General features: G+C 39.3%; 1 protein-coding gene across 4 annotated transcripts in view; it reads right to left on the minus strand.

Moving 5' to 3' along the window:
- Window positions 1-13,593, minus strand: part of GNAS (GNAS complex locus) — a 788,088-nt gene that overhangs the window by 201,162 nt on the left and 573,333 nt on the right. For all 4 annotated transcript variants that reach the window (XM_069243430.1, XM_069243431.1, XM_069243433.1 and 1 more), the window contains one exon: window positions 6,408-6,505. In XM_069243430.1, coding sequence (XP_069099531.1) covers window positions 6,408-6,505 — 98 coding nt within the window. The remainder of the gene's footprint in view (window positions 1-6,407; window positions 6,506-13,593) is intronic.

The following is a 13,593-nucleotide window of genomic DNA, read 5'->3' on the forward strand; positions in this document are numbered from 1 at the left end:
ATACTTAAATATGTAGTAGCAAATTCAATACAGTCTAGCTATTGATCAATGCATTTGCTACTAATCGAGCCAGTTTTTCAACTTCAGAGGGCATCTAACTAAGAACATTTTCTCACACAGGCATGCCGCAAAGTAGCAGTTTCAAAATGACGAGCACACAGTCACAAAATAAACTGATTAAAATCTCCCTATATGAAACAATCTTAACTGCAGTGTTAAGTACTGCTCGTTTGAGAACACTGCCTCAAAACAAGTGACAAAAACTGACCGTCAGAAGCACTTTTAATTTAGCACAATAACAATATGCAGAGTAAAACTTTGCAAGCATATTCAGGAAGACTGGAAGTGATGGTATCTTCAGAGTAAAGCCAAAATGTTATTTGCATGCGCTCACACATAACATAGGCTGCAAGCCAAGAAGTCAAAACATCTAAGGACTCTGGATGGCAGAAATATTATATATATCTAAAAATATTTTTGTTACACTTTTGTGACTTCTCATTAAAATATCTAACATTTCAAACAGGAGGGGATGCTCAACTTCCCCAATTAAGAGCGCATTTTTGGCAAGTAAATGGTCAAAACACTACAGGTTTTAGAAACATGTTAAGTCACAGAGGCCACTTTAATCCTCCATGCCACAGCAGATATTAGATAGGTGCCAAGTGGATGGGTGGGAAAGGGCACAGGCCAGGCGGGGGAGGAGGATAGGAGTGTTGTGTACTGCCAGTTTGGAAAATGTATAGTCCAGAGCCTGCAGGATGGAACAGGCATTACATTTATTTTCTGTTGGATACTCAGCTCCCTAGATTTGGAATTGAAATGCTTGTATGTGCTTATTTAACATGAAGAGAATTAAAAACAAAGGTACAATTGTGAGCTTGTGAATAGTTCATTCGTTCTCCCCGACGAAAACATGAATCCCCAAAGAGCAATGCAGGCGGAGTCTAACTGAGAAAAATTAATTTCAACCTCCCTTCGCAAACGAAACGTACATGAAAATGTTGAATAAGACATTGAAAACTGCCACCATCTTCTCACTAATAGCTGTACGAAATACATCTGAGAATAAATGGATAAAAATTCGATAGTGACTGTTGCTCAAACAGAAAATGCACTGCGTTTGAGCGATTCAAAGCACTGCGGGAACACAAAGGTGAGGGTCCCGAGGTAGCAAGGGGTGGAAAACAAAGAGTTCATAAAAAGAACATAAATTGATGTCATCTCTGTTGGTTGTACGGCATTCATGACACGATTCGTCCCATTCAATACCAAGTGTGTTTGAACACCTTTAAATAAAATCTAGTCACGTATTTCAAGTTTGTTACTGACAGTCTCTCCATCCATTCCTGAATTAACAGTAAAACCATGCAGTGCTGAAACCCAGAGATCCTAAAAAGGCTGGAGAATATGACTGCATTAATCACACACCATTATTCTGCAGCCGATAATGTCAATATCCCCTCTCAAGTTCCACATTCTCCTGGAGACACTGATGACATGTAGATATTCACAGAAGTCACTAGTACAGAAAAGTTCTGACTTAGTGCCTGCCATCGCTTTTCCAGCACATTCTCACATCACTTTCCACTTGTAGCAGATCCTCACCGAGGTGCACTGCACACGAGAAAAGCTCGTACAATATTATATGGCAAAGAAGCCACTTAGAGCAATCGCACAACTCGTCGACTAAGGTCGTGGATTCTGCAGACTCTTAAGCGGGACACTTTCAAAGGCTAATAAAATTCACTGATAATGGCAGTTCATAGAGACTAATCGACTGGGAATGTCAGTCAGAAACGATGCTGTCTTTCAACATTACTGTCGCATCTATATGGCGGTCTGAATTGAGGTGCCTCTATTCCCTCACTTGAGAGATCCCTGCATTTACAGAGAGCAAGTCATTCATACAGGAAGGAAGGAGAGAAGACAACTCTGCAAGTTATGGATCTCCGCAGACATTCACTGCGCCCTGCAAGTCATTGGAGTCCCTGCAGGCCTCCCTCAGCGCGCCTGTTATGGCTGTCTTGCTGCTCAGAAAATGTGAGGTCTTGCAGGGAATGATAGCTCTTGAAGAGTACACTGCCACCCAGGTCAGTTGTGTGAGCAGAGATATGTGGAATGATCTTGGTGGTCTTGTTGTATGTAGACTGTTAAAGAATGTCCTCTAATCAACTGTCCAGGACTCTTTACTACCACACTCCCAAGGTGGTAAACCTGAGAACCATTAAACTACGCAATAGTAAGGTATAGTATTGACAACGTCTATATCTATTTCAGAGTAATCTACGTGCATGATTAGGTCCACTGCATCCTACCATCAATATCTACCAACCCTATGGCACAGTGTATGCTGTAAACCACCTTTTTAGGCACACCTGGAAAAACAGGCAAAAATCAGAGGACACTCGCTTTAACAATGTCATTCTCACTATAATACATGTCCACATTTCCTCCTCCATCCCCTCACCACGCAAGATCTCACAAATCTTGGTATTCCAGCCTTGACAAGTATAGTTAGACTACACAATTATAATAATATTGAAGAGCCCTTATGTACATGTTTCTTTCTTGGTGAGTCGAGCATCAAGAGAAACCCATCAACCATACGGTTTTGGAAAAAAAAAAATATTATGATAAATCAACTGATTTTTTACCAATGTCCTAAAAAAGAAGTGCTAAACAGTACTCTCAAATTCGCAGATTTGACTGGGGAAAACATCCCAGGACCTTCTCCCCTTTATGTCTGAGCCAAAGAATATCACAGCAGTGATCATTCCTTAAAAACGATACAAGGCATGCTTACGTTTTCCTACCACTTTGCATGTTAGCAGTGGTGAAAAAGGAACATCATTCCTGAGCTGCAAACTGCATGGGAGAATGTAACACGAAGTGCAGAACTGCAATTATATTTACTTTCCTCCATTACCGGAATTCTCAGTCAAACTCCAAAACACTGCATTCGGTTTACAGAATCTTCAACGCCTCAGAGCTTCTCTTCTGACATTACATGTAACAGCGCTGCCTCTGTTTTTATTTTTTTAGGCTTTCTTTATTTGGCACTCCTTTTACTGCCTCACTTTCCGTACTGAAAGGAAAAATGCAGCTTACAAGATAGCAAGCTCTGAAATTCAGCAGAGCTTTTGAAAAGTAGTGGGAAATACATAACAATGCCTTTTATTCGGCCTTCAATTGCATCCAATTAATGGGATTTATCCGGAGGTTTTGTCTGCGTAATACTTACGGACAAAGGGCCACTGTTAGACTTAGAAATGGAGGGAAATGTGTGATCGTTTGGCAGAGATAGGCATTGACAGATCCTTGATTTCAAAAGTCATACAGGACTATCAGCTGCTGTTAAGGTTTGCTGGAGCAGGTGAACTAGCATCTTCTGTTCCACTCTACATGTGGTCCATGACAGGGCTGTGTACCTCTACCCTTTCTATTTACTCTGCAGATCCGTAAAACCTTCTGCAAGATTTCCCCGATCGCACATAGTTCTCTGAAAGTTGTCCCAACAGCTGTGTCACTTTTATATGCAAATGACAACACTGCTTTCCTGAAGAGCAAGTGGACTAGAGCAGCGTAGCATATCCTTTTGACATTTTGTTGGGCTCCACCGAATCATTACTGGAATCCAGAGAACCCCACTGAGCTATTCCTAAGAGCCAGGGACCCCTAACCTAAGCAATTTCTATGGTATGATCCTCAAAACAATAAACAAAAATACAAAAACAAGTATACAACATATGAATGCTTCAATATTAAAATATTTTCATTCACAATCAAATATATGAGCAAAGTTTTCAAAATGTTCAATGTTTCTTTATTCGTATATACTTTATTCATTATAATTTATTCACTTTAATATTACTTAATCATGTAAAACAGTTGGAGATCCCTCGAGTAGGCCTCATGGATCCCCCACCCCCCGTCCCCCCAAGGTGGTCGTCTGACCACAGGTTAAGAAACAGTGTTCTAGAGCTTCCAGCTGAATTTTTCACTCCATACACAAAGATGAGGGACTTCCAGACCAAAGCATGTAAATCAGGATAGGTTTTTCAGTTTGTCTCAATCATGAAGTATTCCCCCCCACCCTCCAAAAGCAATTGCTGCAGATAGTTTCTCATGCTCAGGGCTAGCTTCCCCCCATAATTTGAAACAACCATTTAAGGGAAAGTCGTGCATATCTGGTACAAATTAAGGTATCTGGGACAATGTGTGTGTTAGAACTACAAAAGCAAAATCTCGCTCTAGCTTGTTTGAGCGTTGAACGATTCTAGTCATCCAGACCCAGAATATTTTGAAGTCTTTTAATGTTAAAAAGTAGAACTCCAGAGACGGGACATAGCAGGAATTTGGCACTGAATATGGTAATAATCTGCCAGTCTATTTAGTCAAACTAAATGCAGAATACAATAGAAACTATTCTGAATGTGTTGAGTAAGTGTTTTGTCTCGAATACCTTAAAATTATATATATATAAGAACCTAGAAGCGAACATTTACCTAAATCTATCCAGATGATTTTCACAGGGAGGGGATGGAGTGATAGGAGCGATGTTTAGACAACTGGGCTGCTAAAACAAAAAGAAAAAAAAAAACGAATCCTGCGAATTAAATTAATACTGCCTGGCCCCATTTCTCAGCTAAATAAAGAGTGGATTCATAAAGCCAAATCTGCATACAGCACAAACTCACGCACAGCACGTGAACAAGCAGCTTAAGTTGAATCATCTAACTTCCCTCTAAGCACAGGCATTTGAAATCGGATAATAACTGTCAGTTTCTAAGAGAATACTTGTGTCTGCAAAAATAGTTATCTGGAAACAGGCAAGCATTTTATCGAGACTTTATGAAGACATTCATTTTCTCTCTACCAAGAAACCCAGATCACAGACCACCTCCAGATTTCTTTTTAAAGCCATGCATAACCACAGGAAACATTTGTATATCTTTCATGATATGTCCATTCATCATTTTTGCCATGTTTCGTTCATTTGCATAAAACATGTCTGAACTCTGGCACGGCCTGTAGATACACTACTTAGAAAACTGTTTTAAGGTTCACACAAATACCTAAATCGGTCTCCATCAAAAACAGTTATTAGAAGAAATCTTACTGCAACACCACTTTTAAAGCCCCTTTATCTTTATGATTTACAATAACACATTTGCTACTTCTGGCTGGGCAATAGCACTTCGGATCAACTCTCTAGATCTCACTTCCTATTTACCACCATCATGAACTAACTAAATCATCTTCGATGAAAGCAAACTTTTTACTTTACTTAATTTAATTTCTTTATATTCTTTTTTTCCTTTGTCAAGCCTTTACGGAAGGGGGACTTAAACTAAACAAGGTAGAGCTTGAAGCTATTCAATGATTTTCTCTACAAGCACTGACAGAATGAAGGAATAGAGTTGTAACAATTGATTTATAGTCAAATATAAGGGTAAGGCATGGGAACTTTAAGATTAGGGTTAGGTATGGGGTCAAGATTAGGGTTAGGTATGGGGTCAAGATTAGGGTTAGGTATGGGGTCAAGATTAGGGTTAGGTATGGGGTCAAGATTAGGGTTAGGTATGGGGTCAAGATTAGGGTTAGGTATGGGGTCAAGATTAGGTATGGGGTCAAGATTAGGGTTAGTTATGGGGTCAAGATTAGGGTTAGTTATGGGGTCAAGATTAGGGTTAGTTATGGGGTCAAGATTAGGCTAAGAATTGGGCTCAGGTGTGCAGTAGACAGTGGTTTAGGACTGGATTTTAAGGTGATAAACTAAGTGTAAAGGTTGGTGTTATCAAATATTTTAGCATTACGAATATAGTTAAAATTGGGGATGGGGTTAAATTGTGGTTGAGAGGCACAGAAGGCACATTCCAACTTTCTACCAGTACAGATTTGCATTTCCAATCGAAATATATTTAAACCATGACGTTTTATCATGACATTTATAGTTTTAGATTTATAGGCACTTTATTTAGCAAGGAACTACACCCATTAGTCATCTGGGAAGATATGTCCTGTCCAAATGTGTAAACTGAATGCAAGAACACCACCAATTAGAAAAATAATCAAATTATTTCAGTTTACATGTGAAGTGCTACCTCTGAGAGTAAAAAAAAAACTCAAAAACAAGGTCATATGAAGCAAAACGGCATCGCAACAGGGAACAAAGAAAAGAAAAAACCGACTCTCTGATTGCAGATTTCTAATTTAGTGTCAACTTTTCAAAGCTAAACTTTAATAAATCAGATAAGTAATTATCACAAATTTTAAGCACTGTTTTTTTTGTCAATTAAACAATGAATACTACAAGTGCTTTTGCTAGTCTGGCCAGGTAATGCAAAATATATTTAGTACTGAGATTTTAGAAATGAAGATGTAAAAAAAAAATAATAACTTACTACTGTGCACAATCAATCAACTGATATTCATTAGACCTTTCGTAGCAGGCCTTCACACCTTCGTCTTGCCAAAGTGTTTTTGTATGTTCATAGAACTCCTGAAAAACAAAGAAAAAAATAAAGGAATATTAAACAGTGCAGGGTACAAGCTCAAGTTTTCTAGACATGAGGTGTGAGATGTTAAGTTAGTGAAAGCGAGCTCACTATTCAAAATGTAGCCAACATTTTAATTTCACATTAATTTGGTTACTGTTACCCAGACTTCTCATTGCAACTAATTACAACATACAAAGAAATAATATATTTTTATAATAAACCACATATGAAATTCTAGGTTGAAGACCTGGAGCTGTGGTAATAGCAATTAGTGCATCAGAAAAACCTGCTCATGATTAAGTATGCCTCATATTCATAATTACATAGATTAATTTCAGAGGACCGGTTGAGTCATGAATGTGATTTCCACTTTTCCAATGAATATGTCACACTGCTTCTCAATAAGGTTTCCCTTTGTCTCTTTAAAGAAATTAATGGTATTGGTTGATTTGGGGGTGAGTAGAGGGGACATTGTCTTTACTCTGTATCTAGACACTGTTTTCTTCTAATCCATTCTTCCAACACCACTCTAGTTTCAATTCTACGCCTTCGTCACCTCTTTGCCCAGTTTTGGAAATCAAACCAGATCCTTTTGCTAAACTCAGTACCCCAAACTTTTACCCGTCTCTCAATCCCTCTCATACTACAGCTATCCAGAAAGGATCTGTGTTCACTGGTAAAAGCAGTTACGTCTTGTCATCTTAAATGAATCTTTGTCAGGCACACTATCCCAAGAAACCATAACCCCGTCTTTGAAGATCAACCGTGACATTAACTATTTGATGATTACAATTCCAAAACTGTGATAGCTAATATCCCAACATACTAGCATGAAGCATTAATAGCATCACAGCCCTATGAGAAATATTGGATCAAGCAACACATTTCAGATTCCTCTAGATAGCACTCCAAAGAACAAAGTGACATACTCAACTACAGACAAGTTGGCAAAGAGTTTTGAGACTGGTGCCCCATAATCCTGACCTCATGCTCATTCCAATTAACCTGAAGTAATGATCTCTCCACATTCATGATGAATATGCTCATCTCCCAGATTAGACCATCTACATTCTTAACCACTAGAGGCAATACCGGAGGCAGCACCACTTGAGAAAACAGCGAATGCAGTTTTTGGGTAACGCCCACAATTACCACACCTTCCAATACTTAGTAAAACTCACATCCTTGACTTCACACTTACTAGGATAAATATGATATACCATTTATCAGGAGACAATCCTATTTTTGTCAAACAATGATAAAACGTACTTCATTTAATTTCTTATAACATTTTAATGGTGATTTCCACACTCACTGAGGTGACCCTAAACAACTCTCAAGTTGGCAAACTAATGGGCTAATTAAGGTTGGAAGAAACCTACTTTTGAGAAGGACACTGCTACTTGATCTCATCATACTCAAAATTAATAATTTAGTTAAACAGCAACATTTCGCTCAGAAACCTTTTCGCAGCATCAAGGTAGGGACATAGTTTTGTGACGATAGAGGTTGGCATAATTTAAACATACCAACCCTTACAGTAGGAGTTCATTTTGTCATCTGTGTGAGATTGGAGATAACAGACATTTGTCTAACAAGTAATTTGTGGCTCAAACATGAAATCTACACATTCACATAAACAATATACACATATGCATGTTTCTATAAATATGTATATTTTCGTTCACTGTATAAAGTAACTTTTCAGTGCCGTTATGAACATTTATACATAAAGGATGGCTTTATTGTCTGGGGAAAGGGGGCTCTAGTACAGAGGACAAAGAAGGTGGCATGTTCAAACCTTGCAGATGTCACATGGTCCCTTAGGTTTAAGACTGAATTTGGTGAATGGAGGTTTCAAGTAGGTGTTACTTGTAATAGGATGGCAGAGGGAGTTTAAAGATAGATCATTTATTGTTTTTAAGACAAGTGTCCGGAACCTGTACTTGGCATGGCTCTTAGTGGTGAAACAGCTAGCTTAATGTCAGTATTCTTAGGTGGAGGCATGTCTAAGTTATATAGAGTTCATGTAGCAAGTTATGACCTCGTTAACTGGAGTAAAGAAGTCTTGTGGAAGGCCTATTTAGGAGACTGCTGCAGTAGCTTAGCCCATTAAATATATACAAGTCAGAAAATCTTTTGAGTTGTGTGGCACGTGGATCGAATGTGGAAGGGAGGCACATTCGATCTACGTCACGGGGAAGGGGAACGTTCGTATGGGGATTCAATGCGGGCGGTTAGAAACGACAGCATTTGGTGGACACCGCTCCTGCTTTGAACCAACGTATTTACGAAAAATAAAGTATTTTTTCCTCACCCGGTTGGCCTGGTCTTAACAATGGCGATGAGGCGGGCAAGCAGTGTGATGTAGGAGTGGAGCGACTAGGAATCGTAAGCGCTGCTTGGACGGCAAGGGAGCGGCGTGCAAGTCAGGAGTCGATCGGCAAAAAGGATACTTTTTAGTGTGCTATTGACTATTCGTGTGCACAGTGCTTACCTCGCGCTAGGTTCCTGTTTCCGGTGAGGTTTGGCACTCATGTACTTTTTTTAATGAACGCACAAGCCTTTCCTAGGCGTGAGTTAACATTACTTTTGTTTGTTTTGCTCACAGGGCATCTTTGACGTCAGCGCGTCAAGAAGCGCCTGCTGAAACAAGGCGAAAGGCAGACATCTGAGCAGAACAACATTGATAGCTTCAATTTGGACACCGATCTGCGTGCCACTATTTTGAGGTCTGCCAATATAGAAGAAGTACTTTGGTGGAGTTTCCTGCGAGCCAAATCGGCTGTCTCCTGTGCAGCAACGATTGGAATTGTGGGTAGGAGGGTGCCCAAATTCCCTTGAGAGCATACTACGGAGTCTGCGGCGGCCATCTTGGAATGTTGGGAAGGTTTCTTTTTTACCAATTTCTTTTTTTCTACGGTGATAGGTACACCTTGTGCTTGCGATTTGGTTGCCGATTATTTTTTTGTTTGTTTTTTTTTCCTCATCTACAGTCTACAAACTGCTGGTAACTGTGAAAAGCACATGTTTGTGCACAAATTTCAAATAAACATTAAAAATAGATGCAATTTAAGGATAATTGGAAGACATTTATGCAGTTTATGGATATTTAAAATCTTTTATGACTCATTTAAGACTCATTTTGCAGGTTTCAGTAAATTACTGTACGGCTCATGGATATGTGAAGAACGTTTACGACCTTAGTAATCTTCTGCTTAGAACCTTGTAGTTTGTGTGTGTGTATATATATATATATACATATATATATATACATATATATATATACATATATATATATACATATATATATATACATATATATATACATATATATATATACATATATATATATATATATATATATATATATATATATATATACACACACACACACGTATATACGTTCTTTTCAGCAAGATGTCTAGTATTCAACCTCCATTTTTTTTTTTAAATGAACCTGGGGATCCACCTATTCAGTGGGAATTGTGGTTAGATCTATTTGAAGCGTATGTGGATGTATTGGAAGAAGGTGAACGTTCACCTAATAGACATTTATCGTTGCTTAAACATCGGTTGGGAGCAGCTGGGTTAAGGGAATTAAAAAATTTGCCACCTATAGATAATACGAATGGAGAAGATGTGTACAAATGTGCGTTAAAACAGTTATAGGATAGGTGTGGCCGAAAAATAATGAAAATGTCACTTACCCAGTGTACATCTGTTCGTGGCATCAGTCGCTGAGATTCACATGTTCTGCAATAGCTCGCCATCTGGTGTTGGGTCGGAGTGTTACAAGTTGTTTTTCTTCGAAGAAGTGTTTTCGAGTCACGGGACCGAGTGACTCCTCCTTCTGTGCTCATTGCGCATGGGCGTCGACTCCATCTTCGATTGTTTTCCCCGCAGAGGGTGAGGTAGGAGTTGTACTATAGTAATAGTGCCCGCGCAATGAAATGTGTAAGTATGTACCTATTAAAGGTTTAAATAATATATATACAAATGTACAAAATTGAAGGTAACTTCTGAACTGCTACAGGCTTCCGGGGAGGTGGGTGGGCACATGTGAATCTCAGCGACTGATGCCACGAACAGATGTACACTGGGTAAGTGACATTTTCAGTTCGATGGCATCTGTCACTGTAGATACACATGTTCTGCATAGACTAGTAAGCAGTTATTTCCCCATAAGCGGTGGTTTAGCCTGTAGGAGTAGAAGTTGTCTGAAATAGAGTTCTTAATACAGCTTGACCTACTGTAGCTTGTTGTGCGGATAGCACATCTATACAGTAGTGTTTGGTGAATGTGTGAGGCGTAGACCATGTGGCTGCCTTACATATTTCATGCATTGGGATGTTTCCTAAAAAGGCCATTGAAGCACCTTTTTTCCTTGTTGAATGTGCCCTGGGAGTAATGGGCAGTTGTCTTTTTGCTTTAAGGTAGCAGATTTGGATGCATTTAACTATCCATCTGGCTATACCTTGTTTTGATATTGGGTTACCTGCATGAGGTTTTTGGAATGCAATAAATAGCTGTTTAGTCTTTCTGATGTTCTTTGTTCTGTCAATGTAGTACATTAATGCTCTTTTGACATCTAATGTATGTAGTGCTCTTTCAGCCACAGAATCTGGCTGTGGGAAAAAAACTGGTAGTTCTACCGTTTGATTTAGATGGAACGGTGAAATAACTTTTGGTAAAAATTTTGGATTAGGTCGTAGGACGACCTTATTTTTATGTATTTGTATAAAAGGTTCTTGTGTTGTGAACGCTTGAATTTCACTTACTCTTCTTAGAGATGTAATGGCGATGAGAAAGGCAACTTTCCAGGTTAGGAATTGTATTCCGCAAGAGTGCATGGGTTCGAAAGGTGGGCCCATGAGTCTTGTTAGGACCACGTTTAGGTTCCATGAAGGAACAGGTGGTGTTCTTGGTGGTATAATTCTTTTAAGACCTTCTATGAATGCTTTGATGACTGGTATCCTATACAAGGAAGTTGAATAGGTAGTCTGCAGGTATGCAGATATTGCTGCAAGGTGTATTTTAATAGAAGAGAAGGCTAGCTTTGCTTTTTGTAAATGGAGCAAGTAATTTACTATATGTTTTGGAGTTGCGTCTAGTGGTTGTATCTGATTATGATGGCAGTAACAAACAAATCTTTTCCACTTACTTGCGTAGCAGTGTCTAGTGGATGGCCTTCTGGCCTGCTTTATGACTTCCATACACTCTTGGCTAAGTTGTAAGTGTCCGAATTCTAGGATTTCAGGAGCCAGATTGCTAGATTCAGCGATGCTGGATCTGGGTGTCTGATCTGTTGGTTGTGTTGCGTTAACAGATCTGGTTTGTTGGGCAGTTTGATGTGGGGTACTACAGAAAGATCTAGCAGTGTTGTGTACCAGGGTTGTCTTGCCCACGTTGGTGCTATTAAAATGAGTTTGAGTTTGTTTTGACTCAATTTGTTTACTAGATAAGGAAGGAGAGGAAGAGGAGGAAAAGCGTAAGCAAATATTCCTGACCAGTTCATCCATAGGGCATTGCCTTGGGATTGCTTGTGTGGGTATCTGGACGCGAAGTTTTGGCATTTTGCGTTCTCTTTTGTTGCAAATAAGTCTATTTGAGGTGTTCCCCAGAGTGTGAAGTAGGTGTTCAGAATTTGTGGGTGGATTTCCCATTCGTGGACTTGCTGGTGATCTCGAGAGAGATTGTCTGCCAGTTGATTCTGGATCCCTGGAATAAACTGTGCTATTAGGCGAATTTGATGGTGGATTGCCCACTTCCATATGTTTTGAGCTAATAAGCTTAACTGCGTTGAATGTGTTCCTCCTTGTTTGTTTAGATAATACATCGTTGTCATGTTGTCTGTTTTGACAAGGATGTATTTGTGGGTTATGATTGGTTGGAAAGCTTTTAGTGCTTGAAAAACTGCTAATAATTCTAGATGATTTATATGCAGTTTTGTTTGATGTATGTTCCATTGTCCTCTTATGTTGTGTTGATTGAGATGTGCTCCCCACCCTGTCATGGAAGCATCTGTTGTTATTACGTACTGTGGCACTGGGTCTTGGAAAGGCCGCCCTTTGTTTAAATTTATACTGTTCCACCATAGAAGCGAGAGGTAAGTTTGGCGGTCTATTAACACCAGATCTAGAAGGCGACCCTGTGCTTGAGACCACTGTGAGGCTAGGCACTGTTGTAAGGGCCTCATGTGCAGTCTTGCGTTTGGGACAATGGCTATGCATGAGGACATCATGCCTAGGAGCTGTAGTATTGTTCTTGCTTGTATTGTTTGATTTGGAGACATGTGTTGAATGACTTTGTTGAAATTGTGAATTCTTTGTGGAGTTGACGTTGCTACTCCTTTTGTCGTGTCTATTATGGCTCCTAGATATTGCTGTACTTTGCTTGGCTGAATGTTGGATTTTGCAAAGTTGACGGTGAACCCTAGTTTGTAGAGGGTTTGTATGACTTGATTTGTGTGGTTTGAGCATTGTGTGAGCGAACTGGTTTTGATTAGCCAGTCGTCTAGATACGGGAATACATGTATTTGCTGCCTTCTGATGTGTGCAGCAACTACTGCTAGGCATTTTGTGAATACTCTGGGAGCGGTTGTTAAACCAAAAGGCAATACTTTGAATTGGTAATGTATTCCTTTGAATACAAACCTTAGATATTTTCTGTGTGATTGATGTATTGGTATATGGAAATATGCGTCTTTGAGGTCTAGGGTTGTCATGTAGTTGTGTTTTTTGAGCAATGGTAACACTTCTTGTAGTGTGACCATGTGAAAATGGTCTGATTTGATGAATGTGTTTACTACTCTGAGGTCTAAAATTGGTCTCAGTGTTTTGTCCTTTTTTGGTATCAAGAAGTACAGTGAATAAACTCCTGTGTTTATTTGTGTGCTTGGTACTAATTCTATTGCATCTTTTTGCAGTAGTGCTTGAACTTCTATCTCTAGAAGCTGTGAATGGTGTTTTGATAAATTTTGTGATTTTGGTGGTATGTCTGGAGGGAATTGCAGGAATTCTATGCAATAACCATGTTGGATAATTGCTAGGACCCATGTGTCTGTAGTTATTTCCTCCCATGCTTCGTA

This window comes from Pleurodeles waltl, chromosome 7 (assembly GCF_031143425.1).
Source record: "Pleurodeles waltl isolate 20211129_DDA chromosome 7, aPleWal1.hap1.20221129, whole genome shotgun sequence".
Classification (NCBI taxonomy): domain Eukaryota; kingdom Metazoa; phylum Chordata; class Amphibia; order Caudata; family Salamandridae; genus Pleurodeles; species Pleurodeles waltl.